The sequence below is a fragment of the Rhodnius prolixus genome, unplaced genomic scaffold (genome assembly GCF_049639745.1).
Source record: "Rhodnius prolixus isolate KJV_2025 unplaced genomic scaffold, Rpr scaffold_3, whole genome shotgun sequence".
In the NCBI taxonomy this organism is placed as follows: Eukaryota; Metazoa; Arthropoda; class Insecta; order Hemiptera; family Reduviidae; genus Rhodnius; species Rhodnius prolixus.
In genome coordinates, this window is record NW_027411603.1 from 13967641 (window position 1) to 13991519 (window position 23879).

Sequence of the window (23879 nt, forward strand, 5' to 3'; positions counted from 1 at the left end):
AAGCCCTAAGGCAATTTTTGTTACACTCATTTACATTTACACATTCTATAAATAAACAATGAAACATAAGGAAATCGTAATGGACGCGCTGAATTCATAGTCTACAATAGTTGCTCTGTGAACAAATCAAAATTTAAGACTTCTACTCCAGCTCTGCCTTGAGATGAGAATGTTTCATTTTTATAAATTCTATTTCATTCTATTGAAGAGAGTTGGATCTCATAAGTAACAGAGGCCACACTCAAATCATTTGAGTCTTAAACCACTCGTGAAAGCACACACTTTATGACTAAACTTTTCCAACATATATAAATTTATTAATCAATTTATACGCGGATCTCAAACTGAGAACTCCAAGTTAAAAGTTTAGCTAGCATGAAAGCACAGTGGTTTCCATACTTAATGGATGAAATGTGGGTAATCTGAAGAAGTTTACAGATAAAACAGTAGCCGCTAACAAAACTAATATTATTGGATGTGTGTGTGTGTGTGTGTGTGTGTTCGTATGTGAAAATTAGCTTCAGTTTGCGTGTGGCTTCAATAAACCAAATAGTGAGACACATCAACTATCTCTGGAGGCCTTATCTCTGTATTTTGTGTGAGTTTTTGGGGTGTAAATAGTGTTATTTACGATGTTAGGATGGGACACCCGCAGAGTCGCCTAGATCGATGCTATTTCGCTTGCAAGGAGAGATAAGCACAAGGGGTAGAAATACGCCTTACTTATTATTTCTTAAATTTCAAAATATGTCGCACAACTTATCATCAATAAATATGTATATTTATATATTATATATAAGTACATTTTTTAATTTTTTAGTTAAGTGGTTTATGTTTATTTTTAGCCTTCATTAAAGTCCTTATTCCTTTCATATTACACGAAAATTTATAGCAAAAATGTGTAAAGTTGTTAATAAGCAATTAATTGGAAACCAATACAAATAATAAGGGATAACTTTTTTATTTTGCCTCTCAGTGTACACAAAGCCACAAACATAGACTTAACAATTAATTAATTGAAATAAGAAAAACAAACTTCTTGCTCTACGTATTGTTTATAAACGTTTTTACTACCGGAGTAGTTTTCTATTTTTGTCTATTAGAAAACTGGCAACCCAGAAGTGGAGAATCTTTTATTTTGCTCTCACAATGGGGAAGCTGGAAACATCATAATGTAGTGGAGCTCGGCTTACTGGAGATGTATCCGAAGTAATCCCATCCAATCTCGCAACAGATAAGCCGCAACCTCTCTTATCTCACCTATACCATCCTTAACATGATTTCTTTTTTCTTTTGTTTATATTTATTTATATGTGAAAATGTGTCAAGTATTATCTCCAAATGATTGTTACAAAAAAATATGGTCAATCAATAAACAGAATTAGCACATACTCTTGAACAAGAGAGTTAAAAGCTAAGATTAGAGTAAGGGCAAACTTTTGTCTTTATAATAAAACATAGTGAAACTTTAATGTACAGAATAATTGCGGACACAATCAAATTTTCACTATTATTATTACTTTATTTTATTGATTTTTATTTTCATTTTTTTAAGAACCAATACCACAAAAACATCTACAATACAAACAAGGACTACCAAAAAAAAATGTCGTTTTCTACCTCAACAATAATCAAAAATCAATTGATGCACTAACAGTAAACAATTGAGGGTTGCCGCCCCTAAGATTCAGAAAGTTAGCCTGTCTAGTGGCTTCTAGGGATACGGCCCTCCTTTCTAGACTCGAACGCCTGAGAGATCTCAATAAAAACCCCACTAAAAAAACTCAATAAATGTTTTCTTTGTATATTAACTGACGAGGCAGAATAAAATTTTGGAAACAAGTAGATTTACTTAAATACAAAAAAAAATGTAATGTAATAAAAAGTATCCAAACAAATATCAACATAACATACATTTACAAATTAATTGTATTGGCCATTTTCGTTTAAAAAGGAGAATAGTGTGGATCAGTAACTTAAAAATGACGAGAGATAACAGTAAAAGCCCCCAGCTGGCTGGGCGCATTGTTTGTAGATAGCCCACTTTGTGAAAGAGTAAATTATTAGACAGTGGGTAGAAAACTTGGCCATAAATCGAACATATTTTTCAGCAATGGCGCCTGGACGTCCAACCATATATTGAATATACACATGTTATTCGCTAGCCATGCTTTCTAACTGTCAGTGGCCAACGCTAACAATAATAACTATCCTTTTCCTACAATAGCAGTGATAACTGACAAATTTGTTGTAAACTTGTGAGTTGTTACTAAACGCTAAAACAAACTTGATGAGTTAATAAAGATTGTCAGTACAAGTATATGAGGTGAGTACTAGTGAATGAAGTGGGTACTTGTGAACGAGGTGAGTACTTATGCATGAAGAGAATGAAGTGAGTAGAACTAGAGTATAAAGAGAATGAAGTGAGTAGAACTAGAGTATCAAAAGAATGAAGTGAGTAGAACTAGAGTATGAAGAGAATGAAGTGAGTAGAACTAGAGTATCAAAAGAATGAAGTGAGTAGAACTAGAGTATGAAGAGAATGAAGTGAGTAGTACTAGTGTATGGACAAGAACGATACTTGGCCACCATCCAGATCCAAATGCTTCTAGCTACTTTATCGGGATTATTATCAAGAATTTTTAAAATTCGTCATCTTAATTGGCTTTGGTAAATTATTTTTGAAAACTGTGTTATTTTGAAATAGACCTAGTGACTGTTAATCACTTGATATTTGATAGTAATTGGGAACATTGTTTTCCTGTTTTAATCAATCTCAAAATATTGTGTAGGCATGTTAAGGTAAAAAGTAGCTAAATAATGAATTTTAGGCACCAACAATGTGTTCGGACGAATGCCCACCAAGACTCAGTTGAACACCTGTCGCTATCCCCAGTGAACATGACAATGTTCTTTTGTATTCAGTTTATTTGTCGTACAAATCGAGTGAAACTGATTTTAAAATGTTTATGCGAAAAGTTCAAACTTTTAGGGCTGCAAAAAAAAAAAAATGAAATGCCCTTCTCTGTTAAATCTTGATTCAGCAACTCTGCTCGAGGGGTTTAAGAAGTCAGAATGAACATAATAAACTAGGGAAACTAGAGCATAAGAAAGAGTTTACAATGCAGCGGGCAGAGTTAGAAATAAAAAGCCCGGAGTTAAACAATTCATTTGTTCACAAAATTCTAAGTTTATAAGTCGATAACGATAGAAGAGACAGGTACAATTGTCGTTTATTCTGCAGTGTTAGTTTTGGGAATGGAACAGCCAAACAAGCAACGTTAACCACTTTAAAGTGTAAATTTCAAATTTATGAATATTCAAAGCTCTCTTTTAAATAAATATTACCACATACATGGTGACAACAATTTAACCGCTATTTGCATACAGAGAAGAGGGTTTTAAAATATTTATAAATTTAAAACAACCATTTTCAAACTTTTTATCTTTTATAAACCTGCACATTTATTAGAAATGGCAAACTTTAAAAGCGGTTGTTTCAGAGAATTGAAATGACAAATTTTTGAGACCCGAAGATTAAAATTCTGAACGAGCTTAATTTTCGTTCAGTAGCAGCAAAAAACTTCTTCTTTTTTAATTTAAAATTTCTAAAATATTGGTTTATTTTCACATGAAACAAACATCATGAATTAATGTGAATTATTCACATTAGCGATTAACTTATCCAGCCTCATCCATCAATATGATGGAATTAGTGATAAACGTACAGCTTTTGAAACTTATCAAGGAAACTTAAGCAAAGTTCCCAACATCAATGTACCAGACACTACAAGTCACACCACAACTTAATATAATTTTACTTCATTAACGGTTTTAATTTATTCCACGTTACCATAAATTATTTCTAAACCAAATAACAAAACTTAATAGGAGGAGCTGACAGTTTCCGTCAAATCTGTTTAAGGGTACTCTAATTCGTCTAGGACAGAGAGTAGATCCTCTTTAAGTATTATTTTCAGATCCAGCAGTAGTAGCAAAAGAATGTTTTGCGAGTGTTCACACCAATAATTTCCCTTCTTTCAAAAGCACTACTTGAACTATTTGAAGGAAGTACACCATGCATTAAAAAGCTCTAAAGATTAATATAATAAGCTGTTTATATACACATACAAGAGATGTAAGCCGATGAGTTCCAAACTCATTTTTAGTACACACTCCAATAAAATTTAAATAATTTATATTTAAAAAATAGATTACTAACGGCAACATGAAGTAATTTCCTGATGGCCAGATTGGCCCCGGTACCGCAATAGGCCATCGCGAGTGTATACATAGCACTTCTCCTTAATATAGGATCTTTGTCGGTCATCAACTGATTAATCAGTGGATCAGCTTCTTCCAGTCGTCCGTACATCACGAGCGCAATCCCGACCGCTAATCCTCGCAAAATTTTCTCGTGTTGTGTTTCTTGGGCATACTGAAAACAAAAATAAGTTATTAGATAACAGAAAAACATTTAATTATACAGGCATTTCTCAATTTTCAGTTTTTTAATTGTTTTATTAAAAATGCAACATTCGATTTTTATAAGTAAAAATTGTTCTTAAAAATATATGTACTCATAGTTAATTGGTTAAATATTCTTTTGTCAATAGCTACCTATAGTGCGCTCAATTAAACTTTCAAATCCAATCAAGTTCAATGTAAAAACATATAAAATATTCAAAGCGACCTAACCAGTTTGGAATAGCGACTTGCCAACCGACATCGCCTATAAGAGAACACGGTCTATAGACATAAAGCAGAAATAGACAATTAAACATGATTTGATATAAAATGTGTACTCGAAGAATTGAAATCCGCACCCCATAATATTATTTAATAATACCTATTTGTGGTTTTACACTATAGTTGCTAAATGGACTTTTTTAACTCAGTCAAAAAGTTACATTTGCTATCAAATATATATCAACTCAATGTTTTGGCATTTTAACATACACCGGTTCTGGCATGAATTTTGAACGACAGTGCCTCATATGACACTAATTTTATAAATATGTTATTTAAACTATAGGAAAAATTTAATACTGAACACGTACACTGACACCCAATTAAAAGATGTACCCTGAAAATAAAAGAATTATTAATAGGTTTTAATGTTCTCTTTAATAGCTTTCTTACCTAACAATTTATTTATTTCTCAATATTTATTTTAAAAACATACTTCTGTCCATTGTGTCACAGCCCCCGTTCTTCCAGAGCGCCATCAGTGGGATTTCTTATCAACAAGACTACCAAATTGGTTGTCTATTCAATTCGTACATGTTTGATCACTTAATATTTTTCTATTTATTACGGAAAATATTTCAATTCTCAATGTTAGAGAACTAATTGAAACATAGATAATAAAATTATTTTTTGTTTTGGACATCGGCTTTTACCTCCAGCCAGCGGTCATAAACTTATACACCTGCATCTATGTACACTCACTAATATGAATATCAAATTTCAAATTCTAACAAGTCACCTACTTGCGTCTAATCTACTCGTACTAAACCTGCTTGCAACACAGGAAATTTTCTCCATCTTCATTACTCCCTCGGTGACAGTACTCAATATTCTTGCCTTTATGACTCTCCTCGTATTCGTGGTTACACTATATTAAGAATACTCGTGATTATTAGTCTATTAGGAGCATAACTGTTACTGGGAAAAATAACTTTCTCGTACCGAAAGCGTGCCTCTAATTGTATAAAATATCGAGCATTTCCTTTCTTTCTCTTGTGTGTGCATATCATCAATATATGTTAGAGATCTTCTTGTTTATTGCAGATAACAGACAAAATCTGATTCTGTAAAGTTATGAGTTAGAAAACTGTGTGGTTACTACTAATTATCCTATCAACTCTTTAACTCATAGCCTGCCCTTTAAACACAGCATCTTGGATTTATAAAACCTATCACATTATTATAGTTTGCCTGCCATTCCTGCAAGACTTGCTTTATAATCTTAAATCTTATAGCAGTTAATTTATAATATTCCATTTCGCCACTGTAGTGCCCTTCTTGGCAAGCACGTTTACCCATTCCTTGGTCCTTACCCAAATGAACTAATATGTATTCCTTCCTCTTTGAAAGGGCTATAAGCTCTCTTTACGGTCTCTCCGCTATCACACACACTTCAGGGAATCTCAATTGATTATTTTGGTTGGCCCTGGTTTTCGCTTAATAAGCACCTCTCTAAATAAAATTTATATAGCCTGAAAATACTTAAAACTATTTACTAGACTTAAACATTCTTATTTATACAGATTTTTATAAGATTTTAGAATAAAATATTATATGCTCGTTTTTCAATAAACATTTGGAAAAAACTCAAGACTAATTGACTAAATTATTTGATTACCTTTAGTGACAACCTTATAAAAATTGTGCGCTACGAATTTCGAGAGAGCAACTAAGAAATTTGCGTCTATTTTTTTCTCCACACTGACAACCATAAAACCATTTTCGAGACTAAAAATTTTCAAATAGAGAAAACATACTTAAGGAAAAGTAGAAAAAAGAAAATAAAAATGAGAATTTTAATTTGTCTGGGAGGAGAGGCCTAAGACTTTAATTCAGGAATGCTTTAATGTTGTTCCCCACGGTCACTCTACCAATTTCCCAAATCCTAAGTGGCATGGCATCTAAACAGAAAGACATTCTTGGGGAGGCTGTCTTTAAACTATACTTAGAATTAATTTACGATTTAAGAAGACCCAAACCACTTTAAATAAGTGGGGTTCTTTCATGTCATATATAATCGAAATGCAGAGATAGTTGTATAATTGGGATAGATGCAGTTCTCCGACCTCTCTTAGGTGTGTGATTATTTGAATAATGATGAAGATTTTACAGAACTTTATTTTTCTTGTTTACACAGAGCACTGCCGTGCGACGAAAATAGATTTCCTTCTCCGCCCCCCACTGGTGCCAGATGAGACTACTCAGCCTGTAGCACCTTCAGGAAATGAAACCACTCTCCCAAGTTCTATAGGGTCCTCTAGAAAGAGCGGTGAGTAGGCAGTGGATAACCAATACAGACCAGCGCTCCAATTTCTTTCCAAGATATTCTGAAGAAGGCCCTTCCACATTATTAAGACGGAGAGGATTCTAGTTATGGTACATTCCCCTTCAATACCAGGTGACTATTTAGGCTCTAAAAGGGAGTCTCAAAAATAGGAGTAACCGGCAGAGAAATATATCAAAAACCACTGACTCAATGTGTCAATCACGAAGTGCATTAATAACTCGAACAGAGTGGAAAATAAATTCGCTGCACCAAACTAATAAATGAAAATCCAAAAAGGTGCATTTTCTTAGTCTGAAAATAATCCCTGTGGATGGATGAAAGTATGAAATATGTAGGTCAGAAGCAGAAGAAACATGCTTGATGTGAAGGTTAATAATCAACAATATTATCCAGCTCAGCTGACCAAACCTTATTAAAAAAACAAATCTTAGTTTAGTGAAAAATAATAATTTTAAAAATAAAATAAATTAAAAAAATATTGTAGCGGAAACTAATGAAGAATGGTAGAAAATGTAAACTAGATGTTGTATCGCAGACAGCAGTTCAGTGTATGTACACAAGGGACATCTGACCTCCGCACTTCAGAGTACATAGGACACCTCGAGGCAGAAAAAAAGGACATGACAGTGAGAAAAACAAAAGGCACTAGGTCAAGAGGACCTCAGTAAAATAAAAACTACATACTGTATAGAAAAAAATAAAATGTCTAAAATATGAAATTAAAGTAGGGGGCTAGATTATTTAATATGTCATTGAACATTACCACAAAAATGTATTGGTGCCCTTACTGCACGGAATCACACCAATGTACCGAAATGAACTCACACAAAGATGTAAATATTGCCATAATCACCTGAATAGGATTTACTATAAAAAAAAAAAAAAAAAAGAGTAAAGCAATTGCCAATTTTTTCAGGCGGGGCCTAACATCCAAACACCATTGCCAATGTCGTGGACGGAGGCGATTAGCAAACCTACTTTACTAGCAATATTTTTTCTAATCAATAAAAAGTAGGAAAACGCAGGAATCGAATTGGGGATCTTGAACTTACAAATGCACGCTTCACAACCACTAGACCAACCATCTGATAAGTTATGTGTTTAAAGCAGTAGGACACCTTCTGCAATTAAATTACACCGTAATTCGTTCGGAATTACACAGTATTGTTCCATGTTTTTCACTGGGCTATGCCGTCCACTTGTTCCTTGGGTAATACGAGAGTAATATAAAATGTTCCATTTCATTTTTTTTCTTTTTTTTTAAAAGAGTTATTCTTTCATTTTGTCAGATATTTTGATAGAAATGCTTATTCTGAAAATCTATTTTCTGTTTTAGTTATATTTAGCATTGCTATTACTACTTATTTTATTATCATTTTCTCTTTTTTATGTTAATTATCATTTTATTATCAAAATATTACTTATCTTCAACTAAAACAAGTACGAAAATGATTAAGTGTAACTCAGCAGATGGACTACATCCATGCTTCTTGCTGGTGTTCCAATGATGCAAACTTAATGTATAACTAATGAATAATTAATTTTTATTATTTTTAAGAGAATTAACAGAAATGAAATTTCTTCAAATAAGAAATCAGATGAAACTGTAGTTAGGTCCGCACTGCTTGAAAAATATCGCTGAATTTATCCATCATTGCACACATGCTTATTGTATTTTTGACTACACAGAATTAGCTGAAGTTGAACTCCTTATAGTAAACTTATTAATCAACTTTTGATGACAGATGTGTTTCCGAAAGTGGCCAAGGATCCAATAAACATTAGTGCAACGGAGCATAAAATCAGAGATAAGTAATCAGATATTATGCCAAAAAGAAAAAACCGTCACTGTGTAAAAGATAAGTCTGTAAAAGCAAAAGATATTAGTAGAATGGTAATTTGTGATGAAATTAGAATTTAAAAACTGAATAACCAAATCGCCATTAATACAAGACTACACAATTTGCACTATCTAGAGACCTTTAATTTTCAAATTTTGTGCGCATTTAACAATCAGAGGAGCACACAATTTCGCTACCTATATCCGTCAAAGTCTCTCAGACGGTCTTAAGACCATGAATTCGCATGTTAACATAAGAATAAGTTATATTTACTTTAATCAATGAAAATTTAAATAATATTTATTTGTTAACATATTTCATTTGTATAAAAGAATATTAAATAAAGGTTTTATAATTTATCCCTGGTAGCACGCACGTTTTTTATATTCCTGGCCGGACCCGGGACATCAGACATTGATTAATCAGTTTGATGTAGAGAATTTTCTATCTAAGTTTCCTTATCGCAGTACCTTATTAAGTCAGCAAGTGTAACTTAATTGACGTGAAATTCTTTACTCCAAACTGATTATAATAATCAACCACTGATGATGGATGAAGTACGAGACCGGTCAGGAATAAAAACAAACAAACAAACAAAACAAGGGTCAAAGGACAAATAAAATCAACGATAATATCCAGCACTATTGAACTTAACATATTTTCAGCATATTATTGTGCTGGTAGATAATTTGATATACTCAGAAAAGAATTTTAAAAAATGTTATTTAAAAAAATATTTTACTAGAAAGAAAATTCTAAGATTTTTTTTAACTAAAAGCAAAGAATGTACGGTAGCATACGACTTAAAAGAATTTAACTTAAATACCTTTTACTGCGGTACTTGAAAGAAATATTTACTCAAGAGTTCTTTGTGAACGAAAATATCACAATTTCAGATAAGAAATCTGGGTTTGAAGAATTTTTGAAGTAATTTTTTTGTCTTCTTAAAAGTAGCTCCTCGCTACCCTCCCTTTAGTGTAAGGTAGGTACAAATTACTTCTAATAGAATTTACAAAACTGTTCAGCGGTTAAAATATTAGGGGCATGAGTAATTAGACCTTCATAGAGTATTGAAATCACTCCTTGGGACTACACTGACTCTTTAGTACATAATGATTTCATTGGTGAACTAATCTCCAAAGAGTCATGCTAAATACATTTTATCCTATACTTTTGTATGGGAACTGGAAAGATTCTCATTTTCCATTCTTTCATGGGTTAAACTTAAAAAAAAACGCTCGAAGTCATATTTGAAACTTAAAAATTAATAATTCCTTCTGTGGCGCTCCGTCCCATTCAGGACCTCCGCCTTTTTTAGTAAAGTCCCTACTTCTGTTTAGCAATTCCGTTCAACGCAATTACTGAGATCTGGAATCATCCAGTTCGGATGTTCTGGGATTACCTTGTTGTAATAGGTATTTCATGATCTAAAATTTAAGAAAAATAGATTACCTATTCTAACTTTCAAAATGGAACATAATTTATACCTTGCTCAAACTTCAAAAAACTCCCCCTTCCTTAATTAATTATCAAGCTCCGAAAATTAAAGTAGATTAATGTAATTTTATTTTAAAATAAATAGATTTGTTATTCAACTTAATTTTAAAATCAACTAATAAAATTTATCCTACGCTTTTGCTTTTGCCATTTCACAATGAAAAATCAAAATTCTCCTATTTTTTATTTTATTTGTTTAAATTTTAGTACGTTCTTTAGAGCTGTAAAATCTTGAGGTCAGATACGATGGTTCTCATGTTAGCCTCTGTACCAACACAATCTATTATTAAGCAATAGTCAGGCAAACTTACTGGCAATAAATTTCTGAGTATGTTAGTCTTCTCTTCCACTCAGGTGTTTTATTGCTTCGCAATCTGAATAAAATCAATTAGTTTTTGTTTTTATTTACCTAATTTCTTTAAATTTATATCACTTAAATTCGAAAATGATTATTATAATCACCAGATGTAACAAAAAACAATTTAGCATTAGATGAAAATTTTAAATTTTAAATATCGTATCTAATCTAAACCGTTCAGAAATAGTGAAAACATGTTTACCATGACGAGAATAAAATCAATTACACTTTAACATAGATCAGTAACTATCAATCAGTGAAATATATTGATAGGAAAAACAAATATAGGTTTAAAATATTGAGCGCTATACGTTTCAAGAGCAACATTTTTATTTTTGTCATAACATTCAGTTTACAAAGCTTATTGGCAAACTTAAGGCTGACTTCAAATCAATTATTAATTAAACAAACAATTGACGGCATTTCATACAGAATAAATACGTAGAATAATGTAGTGTCTGTTATAATCAAGAACTAAAAGATTTGCTTTATGTTTATCTACTTTATTTCTTTTTACCTACAATAAGGCTTCATTATTCGCAATTTATGTTTAATAAAAGATTTTTTAATTTTGATTTCTCTATAATTGTTCGACTGATAAACGCCACTGAATAAGAAATTTATTTTACTATTTTGCAGAAATGCTATAATTTATATCATTTCTTGCTGACTCGGTCTCAGTTGATTTTTATTCTATCTCGTATTTAACTATTTGAAACATTTTATCTCTTTATTACTCTTATTGCATATCCTTTTGTATTCTTAATATATATAATTTTTAAATAATTATGTATTGATATTTGATAGTCTCTTTTTTTACAGGGCAGGGCATTGCCCATAACAAAATGAAAATGGGTGCCACTTCTTTAAAAATAACCCTTAACCCTTAACTGTAACTTTGAATATTCCCTTCATTATTATTTTTTTTATTTATTGTGCTACAAAAAAAAAAATCAATATGCTACCACCATGCCAACTTAAAAGGCACAATCTTTTATTTATTACGTTGTTCATTAGGTTAATTTTAGGAGAGTTTTGGAAATGCTGCAAATTAAGCTTTCTATTAGCGAGTCTCTTCAGTTCAATATGAAGTTCCTATAAAACTTAAACGTTTCTAAGAACCATGGGTGATATGTTTCAAGTTTAAACAAACAAGAAAAGGTTCAAATTCCTGGAGAAACAGTTTAGAATTCCCCTTGTAAATGACAGAATATTCTTCTCACTCGTTATCAGCTCAAACAATTTTCTTTAAAATGGTTTGCAAACAGATATAAACTTATCATTTTTAATTTAAAACAGTTTTCTGGTAAAATTTACTATAAATTCTGTGGATTGTTTAAATTAGTTTACAGTGAACAAATAATTTGGTAGAGTGACCTCAAATTAGATGCAATGAAAGCTCAATTCAGGCTCTTTTAGTCATTCACGCGTTTCGAGCCTCTCAAAGCCCATAATGTGACTAAAATTCAGATCAAATGACAGAACTGAATAACACAATTTTAAATAATTTCATTTCCAAAGAAAGATGTTATAAAAATATTATCAATAAACTTTTTTAAAATAAAACGAAATATACAATACTACAATAAAATATGCCACAACTTAAGTAATTGATATAATTTATCAGCAGTTGCAAATTCAGTGAAAATTTGGCATTGATAATGCCAAAACGATATAATGTTTAGGATCTATTCAAATTGTGGAAAGTTATAAGACCATTTTCACAAAACTAGCTTCTACTGTTAAATTATATCCATTTAAGTTAATTCGCTTTCAAATTATGACATGCACAAAAAAACTAACTGTTTGATAGGTAATTATCATTAATATTAGTGTATGACAGTTACTATCTAATGAACAATTTGTCATCTATTGTAAACCTGTTTGAGGATGGAGGAGAACCGGCTACCTAGGAAAGCGATGGAGACTAGAATCTCTGGCAGAAGACTAAGAGAAAGAAGAAGGATCCGTTAGTTAGACAATGTTAAGAGAGGAACCAATGGGAGAGGATTAGGATAGGCAGAATCTAGGAAGCTGTCGATGAATAGAGACGACGGCGTTCTTTCTGTCAAACTTTTATACCGCAATCTAGATGAGGTGAGGACTAATAGGTGTAAATTGTTCTTAAGTCATAGGTGATCCGGTACGTATTTCTTTACAAAATAAGAGGATTATAGAGAACAATTCAGGCTTTTATTGACAACAACACCTGTAACTTATACATTAGTTTAAAAATACAGTGTTATAATTTCAAGCTAGATGGCGTAGCGCATGCCACAGAAGCCCCATTTTTTTAAACTCTTAGTCAACAATTTGAAAAGAAATAAATTTCTTCATTTTAGGATATCCCAGTGAAAAAAACAAAATAAAAAATTTAATACAAATTGAAGCATACAGATTAATTGTTAAAGTAAAAAACTGTATAAAAAATGAATATAGTCTGTAAAGACACTTCATAGAAGATCTATGTCAACTACATATAACTTCAGAAGTGACTGCAAATCAGACATAGAAACCAAAATTTGCCATCACATCACTTAGCATGTGTAGGTTGTCAGTACACACTTGCACGCACGCGCGTCTACACGTTTGTGTCTGAGTCCCTTTGAACAGATCTATCCCACCCAATGGTGCCTAACTTGCATTTAAATGAGTCAACACATATATGCTGCCATGCTGCCACCTACACAGATGAGTGAGGGTAGATATGTATGTAATTAGTAGTACTACCGGTTAATGATACAACTCAATCCAGACTTTACCAGCACAAATTACAATTAAATTTCAACTTTTATTACCTGTAATATTTCTCTTTTTTTCAACTTATAGAATCTATTATATATATATGTAAAACTTTGGACCAAATTTTCTTCGAGATATAATAAGTATTTGAAACTACGTTGAGATCACATATTTATGTTTTAACTTTATGTCTTTCACTAAATGGAAGTATTGCGACTGTGGAAATTGCCGATATTAGGTTTTCACTGAAAAGAAACGTTTTGAGCTCCTCCTAGTACAAAAAAGGAGGATAGGGAGGTTAGGTTAATGTAACCTAATGGAGATACTATCCCAGCTATGTAACACTAAAGAGGACTAAGTGATTTGCTAAAATTCCTAGGTTAACACTGGAAGTTTGATTTTGTTTGAGACCTTGAAGTGAAAAGAAATTCTATGGAGGCGATTTATTAATAACGCAAATTGGGACAACTTCAAGTTTGTTCAATTCAGCAAGGATGCCTCCAACACTAACTACATGCCTTTAATCGAAAAGGCCAAGTAGTGAACTAGCTGCTAAAAAGGCATACATTTTGTAGTAATAATTTTTAGTTACACTTACATGAGACTAACCTGTATTCGACACTCTAAAACTGCAGTGAATCATACGGAATTCTCTCCAAGTAATAAAAGACCTTAAGCACAGGACAACACATACATCTCTGGAGGACCTACCTACTACAGAGACTGGACGAACCACCGGGCTCCCCCTAAGACTATTATCTCTTCGTAGAGATAATAGACTGACGACGTTGGCTAAAACCCAAACTACCACAGGACGTACTTCCAAACTTAAAAAACAGCTAGTGATAATTTTAAATGTACACTTTGTAAAATTATTTTGTTACTTATATTGTTTTGTATTTTGTGAAACAGAAACAAACTGTTTGGGGAATTCAAGGTATTTTTCTTGAACAAAAAAAAAATGATTATCCTTAACTGGGAATGTTAAATGCAAAAATTGATAGCTGAGCATAGTAAAAAATAATTCTTTATTTTTTAACCTGCATCGAAAATTTCAATACAACTTAATTCACATTTGTGTTTGCAACGCAATAAAGCGTATACTGTTGTTTCAGCCAATTCTTCCTCAGACCAATCTACCCCATTCTTCATTATTGAGAATATCCTTTCAACGGGTGCAGATGTTCTGGCAGGCTGAAAATGGATTCCATAATTTATATTTTATCAAACGTTTTGGGTGGCAGTCAGCATAATATTTGATACTTTTCTATTTTTCTCAAATAACTGAGTGCAAAATGATAACGCTTGCCGGAATGCTGGGCCTTTAGCTTCAACACAGGAATGTGATGATGTCTAGTTATAAGAACATCATAATTCGCACAAAAGCCTGAACCTCTATTGAAGCCAAACAGCATTTTAATAAAAATTCAACTTATACTGTACTACAATTTTAAATTTTCAAAATTCAGTTTATTACCAGAAATATCTGCTTTTTTGAAGCCCCCTCATAAATGAAAAAAAAAAAATGGTTTTTAGAAATTGTTCCCTCTCTCAGCAAGAGAGTATTTCGTCAGTACTACTCGTACAGAGTTAAGTTCAATATTGTGTTTAGGGCAACCTAGCGAACCAGAGATTAAAAGTTTGAATAAAATCTATCAATAGAAAGTACCACTTATGTAAATGGATTATTTATTATTTTTAATTAGTTCGAAAACGGCTCCGATTTTTATCACACATTGAAGTATCCTGCTATATTGTAGATCTATTTACTCAAATTTGCAACTTTTTTTTTTTTTTTTTTTTTAAATACATTCTACAGATTGTGTGAAGTGATAAAATCCTCTTCTAAAGAAGAATTTCGACTTAAATGTACTATTAATAAGTAATAAATCTATAAGTAAAACGCTGAATTTGAGGATCAAATCTGTGACCATACCATAACTATTAATCAGCAACTACCTAGATAAAGACACCACAAAAAATTTACGTTGTTTGAGTAGCGTCACTGATAACCTTTTCTTTCTATGCATTATTGATTACGGTAAAGTAGGTACTGATTTCATTACACGTAGAACAAAATTTCTCTAGTGAGATTGCAATATGAAGTAGCCTCCTATCACAACCTGTAACTCAATTTTTTTTTATCAAATAAATGACTAATTTTATCTGCTCATTGAAAATGCTACTTTCAAGGCAACCATTTATTTAAAAAAAATAAAATAAAATAAAATAAATAAATAAAAATCGTGACAGTAAAGTGGCGTGGCCATTTTATGAAATTTTGATTGCTAGGTTGTACATCCATACTTAATTACAAACTTTTTTCTTACGATTTAGTTTTTCTGTTATTTTGTTCACTCTTGAGACAATGTTCTAAAAACTAATTTTTCTTACTCAGGGGATTTCAGAACAAATATTTCTGGTAATACATGGTTTTTATATTTCACAAAAAGAAGCATTAAGGGAGCGAGAGAGAAAGAGAAAAAAGTTTCATTAAAGATTACCTAACATCCAGTTTCAGCAACTTATCAGATGATTACTATCAGCTCTTTTAAAATATTTCTATATTAAAAAAAAAAAAAAAAAAAATCTGGCAAAAGAGGAAAAGGTTTTCTGTAAAGCTGATATTCGCAAAGCGTAGGGGGTGGTGGGTCAAAGGGGAATGACGATGAAAGCTTTGATGAACTTGAACAAAGTATTCATTCAGCACGTTACATCAATTACCATTTCCAATTCACCCTGAAACATGAAAACGCGTTCCATATTCTCTACGCATTTCAATTACGCGTATTATTCTGATAATACCTTATCTCTTGTAATGAGTAATTATCTCTACTATTTGAATATATTCAACTCTTTTTTTAAAAGGAAAAATTAAATTTAAATAATTGGAATACATGCCCTTATGAAGAAAAGGTAAAAATGTTACTTTAAAATTATTAATGCGATATTTTACTTTTTCATAACTTGACTAATTTTTTAACTCTTTCTGAGGACAATCATTTATTTCATTTTGCCCCTTTACAACCTTTTCCAATTACAAATATAAAATTGAAATTTTATTCTTGTAATGATACTATTAACGATATTACTTATTGTGGCTTTGGAAAACGTTGTGAACAGAGCTTTCCAAGTGAAAAAATGGATTTGTTTTTAGAAGAAAAAGAGATGTTCCAGAATAGGTACCGTTGGAGAAGAGAACACTCTGCAGGTTCTCTCCACTTTGCTTCAGCAGTAAGTGGATTTGATCAAGAATAAGAATTATTTATTATGTAACAACCGAACTATGCCTTAGAGAAGGTTATTCGTCCTGTTACAGAATAAGTAACTGGCCGGAACCTTCTTCACAAAATGCTTATTGACCTTTTCTATTTTCTTCCAAATCCTTTTGTTTTATTGGAAGTTTTAACATTAGCCTTAATGTTATCAATTTTCACTATAAAACGAAAATATTGGAGAATGGAATTTACAAATTTCTCCCTAAAAAAAATATCTGGGGAAAAAACAACAAAATTGAAGAGCTTTAAAACAAAATCCTTCAGATAGTCGAAATGATGCAAAGATGGAATTTTGTCAAGGATTGAAAACACTAATGTTAATTATCAATTAACATTACTTCTGTAATAATTTAACAAAAGTTACCTTTGTAAACCTGTTTCTCGAAAGCTTGTTTGGGAATTAAATTACGGATCATCATGAGTTTAGTGTAGTATATGCGGACTTGTAAAAGTGAGATCCGCGTTCGAGAACAGCGAATTAGCGAGCAAAATTAAACAGTAAAGTATATTTCCGACTGAGCCCACGACTCAGATGCTAAATCCTACCTAGCAAAATTTTGAGATTACTTTATTTCAAATTGGGAATTATTATTTAAAATTTCGAAAGGAGTTTTTCTCCTTTTTACTCCATATGAAACGAAGCACCTGCACCTACTAGAATCGCAACCAAATTTGAAAGCAGATATTTTGAAGGCCCCTGAACACGAAAAAATATTAAGGCGTGGTCTTTACCTGCGTAAGCGTGCACTTGGGTAAACAGATTATCTCTAATACCAAAAATCTTATGAGATACGCTTTTAGAGCCGCTAACAAGGTCTCGAAATCCGTCCCACCATGATGCGATTTTAGCAGAAAAGCGATTTATTGCAGTTTTACTAAATCAATTTTACGCAAAAACGACTAGATTTTCTTAAATTTCGTTTGCTAACACATACAAGTAAAGGCAAACTATAACTTTTCTTTCCCAGAAAAATTGGATTTCTTCAAGTAGGGCCTTGTTTTGTATGGTAAGGTTTGTTTGCAAAGGCTAATCTTTAAATAAATTTAGTAAAGAAAAGAATTCAGAAGGGGTAAAAATAGAAATTAGTGGAACTAAACTCATACAAAACTCAACCACAAAGAACAATTTGATGCCCTTCTTTTGTACTAAGGTTCCTAAAGAAGAAGAATTAGCAAAAATTGAGCAAGAGTTATTCCAATATTACTGAAAATGAGAACATAGTAACTGGTAGACTGCTGTAAAGAGATGTGATTTGAACGTAGGGCAAGTTTCATTTCAGTACAACTAGTATAACAGTGGTTTAAGGGAAGCTCAACAGATGGGATACAAAAAGATGCTGATAAAACCCGCTGAGGGAGATATAGAAGAAGGTGATCTATTCAATCCGCAAGTCGCCAGCTTTTTCATTACTGAATTCAATCTTTAAATTCATTCAATAAAGAGAGACTTGAAAAAGAAAAACGCTGAACACGTTCTTTTCTTGTTTAATCAATACAACTGACTGATAAAGTGAGTTCTATTTTAGAATTGATTGAAAATAGAAATGTATATTTTTTACAGCATTAAGATCCGGAGAATTAAACTAAACCAATGTTGAAAGTAAATTCATCAATGTGCTTGGCAAGAAAAGTCAGAGAAATATTTAAATGACACAATTCTTATTTTATTTTTAAAATAATGTTGATAAGTATTAAGGCCATTAAAATTAAGCCTAACCTTCATATTTTAACAAATATAATAGGGTAAATTGCCCAAATTTCGTCCCCCTTAAGTATATTGAAATTTATTGTAAAATAAAAAATAATAATAACTTCGAAAAAATTTCTATTGTTACCTTGAAGATTCAGTTATTGATTTTTGCAATAAGAATGTTAAAAAAATTCATACAAGAAACGCAAAAAACTTCCCTGGGGCGAAATTTAGACTACTTAAGGGGACGGAAGTAGGAACAATTACATTTTTAAAGATGGCTACCACTATAGAAACAACACATGAATGAACTGGCGTTACGTTGAAGAATTTCAAAATAAAAACAATATGTGACATGCCCTAAGCAACATCAATATTTTAACGAACCTTTAAAAGACTGGAATACGTTTTGAAACACTACCAAATATAACAACTTATTATGACTAAAACTATAACACTTCAAAACTCGGCTGGAGATGAACCGTACCCCGAGATGACGTTTCCAAACGATTACTGCTGCCTCAATCTAGCTTTCTTAAAATTGCCATTAGTGGGCAATACTTGGCGATTGTTTTAAATAGGGGAGCGAAATTAGGCGCAGGGACGAAATTTGGTCACTTTACTCTATACCATATTACATCAAACCATAAACTTGGATACTAAATGTTTCTTTTATTATAATTGCACTATAATCGCGAAAAATTCTCCACGAAAAAATAAAACTAAAAACTTTCTAAACTTGGAAAATGCTGTTATTTAAATATATGTTTGGAAAATTTTGCTGGCAAATAATTTCAGAGTAGTAAAGAAATTGCCTATTTTTTCAGGCGGGCTTTACGCCCAACTACCTATCTATTAGGTGTCGTGGATGGAGGCGACTAGGAAACATACTTTACTGTAAATTTCATTTATTAACCATTTAATAAAATCCAAGGCTTAAGACCGGGAATCGAACCCAGTACCACAATACATATTAGCTTTACAGGTCTCGCCTCTAACCGCTCGGCTACCGTGGTGCCTAGAAACTGTTATATCACAATAGCTATCAATGAGAAAGTGAAGACTTCTGGACTAAAAAAAGTTTCATTCGAGTAAACATTTTATTGTGACGAGATCAAACGTTTAATCATCTCACAAACACAGGTTAAGGGCATATTAAACTCTTACAAAAAGATCAATGCTAAAAGAATGATTCTTTAAACACTTTGGACTACAGAATAATAGTTATAAATCTGTACCTCGGAAGGAAAAGGCACCATGTCCATTTTTTTCGATTTTCAGATTTTGGCATTATTTTACAGATTTTTTGTTGCTCTTTCTAGAGGTGTAAAGCACAATGTCCTATGTTTACTATTAAGCGATTTATGTATTTTTAAAAAGCGCTATGATACTTCATTACTTAAGGGTAAAAGGCACTACATGGGCATAAATTTTTTTCACAATGGAGATCAAAATAAAATATTTTAAAATATGGGAGGTTAAGTGGCCATACCAACTGTAATAATTATGGTGAGAAGTACAGGAAAGAGTACAACCGGAAAAGTGGAACAAAAAATGAATTTGGAAAAATATCTTCATTTGGCTCCCTGTAAAATTTACTTTTTGTGACATGGTGCCTTTTCCTTCCGAGGTACAGAAATATAAAATTGCACTAATCGATTAATTCGATATTACCTGAGGTTTAATATGATCCATTAGCTCTAAAATGTTCAATCTGGCACTGGTGAGGACGGTACGAGCAATTAAAACCGGCCCCGAGGGCCTAGACTATTGGTCTAGATCAGATCAAACCAGAATACAGCTAATGCATGATGTTCTCGATTCTGAACAATTCTAATACTAAAACAGTAATAGCGAGAACTCTGTTAGAATTTAATCCAACAGCAAATCGACTTGATGTACGGATTAATGTTGAAAAAAAAATGTACACTAGCAAGCAACATCAGGTTCAAATCTACAGAAGAGATTTTCCACGTAGTCTAGAGAAAGAAAGATAAGAAGACAGTGAGAAATAGCCTAAAAACTCCATTTCGAACATCTAGGCTCAATCGTAGACAAATTCTGCACTTGCGAGTGGCAGCAGAGATCTGGGTCTCTTATAACTGCTGAGCCCAACCTTTTTGTAATTGTTATTGCTGATAACAAAAACTTGCTTATTCGCTTTATTTTTTTGCGATTTTCTTTAATCTTTGTATAGTGGATTACATAAAATCTATAACTTTTAGTAGCAACATTTTTCAAGAAAAGTCATGTTAGTGTAACGTCCTATTATATAATGTTAATGAGGATGATACGAGTTAATCTCTTTAATTATCATTTAAAGGAAATATTTACTTGTTTCGCTATTTATATACGAGTCATCACTTTTTTAATTAATTCAAAAAGCAGAAGTTGTCGCGTTTCGAGAGAGAGATTTCCTTTCAGGGAACGCTTGAAGGCGATATAAATGAAGAAATAAAAAAAAGGAGGAGAGTGATTGGCATGATGAACCCCGTGCTGTAGAGTCCAGATGTTTCAATGGAAACCAAAAAAAGGATTTTCCACTCCTTCCTTGAAGGAGTAACCCTTTCTGGCTCGGAAGTGTGGGTGGTTGGGACGAGAGCAGCACAAAGGCTGCAAGCTTTGGAAATGGATTTTTTTAGGAGAAGTTGTCGCGCTTCGTGGACTCAGCGGGTGACAAACTCGACTATACGAGATATCGTTAAGGTCGGCACAAGCCATAGTGCACACCGTTGAGGCCAAACAAACAGTTGCAAAATTGTATTATACACAAGAGACCAGTCTAATTTCAGCGAAGATAAATTTAAGACAGCATACTACAGAAATGCTTTCAGACCACTAAAATAAAAATAAACTACAAGCAAAACCAAAACAGATGTGGAGATCCAAATCAATCAATTAAAAAAAAAGGGTTCTCCAGAAAATAAATGACTGAATCCCTTTGCACAGAAATAAGAGCAAAAAAAATTTAAGAATATTAACCGACGTAGAAAAGATAAAGAGATTGGCCTCGGAAATAAAGACCTGGAAGAAACTTATCAGAGAGGTGCCCCAGTTTCAGAGATAGTTTTAACTATTAGTCTTATTTCTAAATTAGGTTTAATTAAATATAACTAATAAAAATCTGAACTTATATTGCATTGACACTCTATTATAATCTCATGAATCGAGAAATATTATTTAATAAAATGATTTATAAAATGAAAACTACTCCAAACTTTTATTTTTGAAATAATACTGAAATGTGTTCACAACATGATTAATCACTGAATCAAAAATTTCCCAAAATCTAGGCAACTACTTCTTGTAACCTTAAATGTTTACTGCATTATAATTTAATGAAAACCTTTCTCCTTCCTAAGATGTATCTAATTGAAACAATTATTATTTCAGCAAGAAATTTTATTAAGACCTTTAATTTTTGTGTTCTCATGCCATCTATTGGCACTGAACGGAACTAAAAATAAAATTTTAACCGACGCGCACCATCTGTTGACTAACGTTCTAAATAATTGGTTCGTTAACCAAACTATAACCTTGAACGATTACTTCTCTTTTGATTCAACAGAAACATGATTCAGCAACTCATATAAAATTCAGAAATGAGTATATACTTACAGAAACCATATCCTGTACAGCTAGGGAAGACTTGGAAGCAAGCATTACCATACCCATAGCAATTGCTGCAGCTTCTCCAGTTACAGCATCATCTTGGTATAGATTCATTTTTAGCTGGTCGTAAACATGGGCTTTGTGGGTGCCCATGGCTGCCAGTCCTAAGCCTAAACAACCTCCGTGTCGTACCATCTAAAATAAAAAACAGGCATCACTCTAGAACTTCCCAACCAAATTTCTAAATAAGTTAAGTAACACTTATAGTACAAGTTAAATTCAACATTTATATGTTCAATTGCCAATTAAACGTCAGGATGTTTTACTAGATCGTAACTTGAATCTTTATAATCCATTATTGTTTTCTATAAATTAAATAAGTACATTAAGGGTGCAGGGCAATAAAGAACTTCTTTCACATGGATATAGATTTTTTTAGTTCTACTTGTAAAATGCAGAAATACGGTACATTCATTTAGTTTTTAAAATATAACTAATAAAAAATATTATAAGATTACCTCATTTTGGGCATCTTTAAGTTGATTCAAGAGATAATCTGTGATTGCGCCGCCGTGATTAGCATGTATCAAACCTAAGGCGTACAATCCACCGCCTTCACTGTAACCGGATGATGGGCCTGGTTCATTTGGTAAATAGGTAGACATTAGTGCTAAAGCTTGTGATTCGTGTCCTCTGTGAATAACGCCTAACGATGCGGTAGCAACAAGTTTTGCCCAGTTTGTAGCCCTTGCTAGCCATTCTAGATTATCTCTGTAAATAATATTTAATGTTAAATGTTCCCAACTTTTTTTTTTTTACAGATTCGTTCAGTAAGCCGTTGGTGAAATATACAAAATTTAAAACTGCTTAATTTATTACAATTTATAATAATCCATTTTTACCTGAGAAACTGGTCGCTAGTTGTACCACTATGCATAAATGCATTAGCAATAACAGTAGCTGTATGGCATATAGAAACTCGAATAGCATCCTTAGTGTTTTTCAAAATTAACATATCCGTATGATTTGATCTTATAAGAAACTGTAAATGCAATTCTATTGAAACTTCTCCACTCAATATTCGAGTGAGATTCTCAATTCGACTTTGGTACAATTTTTCTTCATCAGTCTGAAAACAAAATGAAGAAATAAAAATTTAATAATTTGACAATGCTAAATTATTGAAAATATGAAGTACACTTGAATTCAGTATCAAAACCAAACAAAACAAATTTAAAAATCCTGCTAATCATTGCAGAAAGACTTACAAGTGTACTTGGGTCCTTGCTCTCCTGTACAGGGGCTGGGGGAGTTGGTTCAAGAGTTATAGGTCCTGATTCCAGAGTTGCACTTCCAGGAGGTGTAGGCGCCACCTTACCTTTTGCTAGAGATGGAATCGGAGCGGTTAAACTTAAAGATTGAACTATCCTACCCACTAGCTGTTGCGTTGCTGATTCATATATATCAAAAGCTAGTTGATATGCCATTAAAGTGCTTTCCTGGTAAAATAATAATTAAATAAATAAAAATCTGCAACAATTAATAGTTTAAGCATTATGGCTCAATTATCCACTTACCTCGCCATCTTTGCATCGCTTTTCCAATATTTCAGCAATTGCAATAGCATCATCAAGGAATATTAAACACTGTACCATGTTAACGTAATCTGGGATTTCAAGACCACGATAAAGATTCACAAGACTTCGTAAAACGGTGTTACGAAATCCTCGATTTTGTAGCAAGGCCATGGATACTTGGAATGCGTACAGCAACATACTAGGTTTGTCCTCCTAAATAACGAAAATTATGAAAAAAAAAAATAGAT

At 32.3% G+C, this 23879-nt stretch overlaps 1 protein-coding gene across 1 annotated transcript in view; it reads right to left on the bottom strand.

The window, feature by feature from the left end:
* Positions 1–23879, bottom strand: part of Rpn2 (Regulatory particle non-ATPase 2) — a 406206-nt gene that overhangs the window by 380977 nt on the left and 1350 nt on the right. The window contains exons 5-10 of the mRNA XM_074127467.1: positions 23632–23844; positions 23323–23553; positions 22957–23183; positions 22573–22825; positions 22061–22249; positions 4223–4438 (exon numbers count right to left, since the gene is read on the bottom strand). Coding sequence (XP_073983568.1) covers positions 4223–4438; positions 22061–22249; positions 22573–22825; positions 22957–23183; positions 23323–23553; positions 23632–23844 — 1329 coding nt within the window. The remainder of the gene's footprint in view (positions 1–4222; positions 4439–22060; positions 22250–22572; positions 22826–22956; positions 23184–23322; positions 23554–23631; positions 23845–23879) is intronic.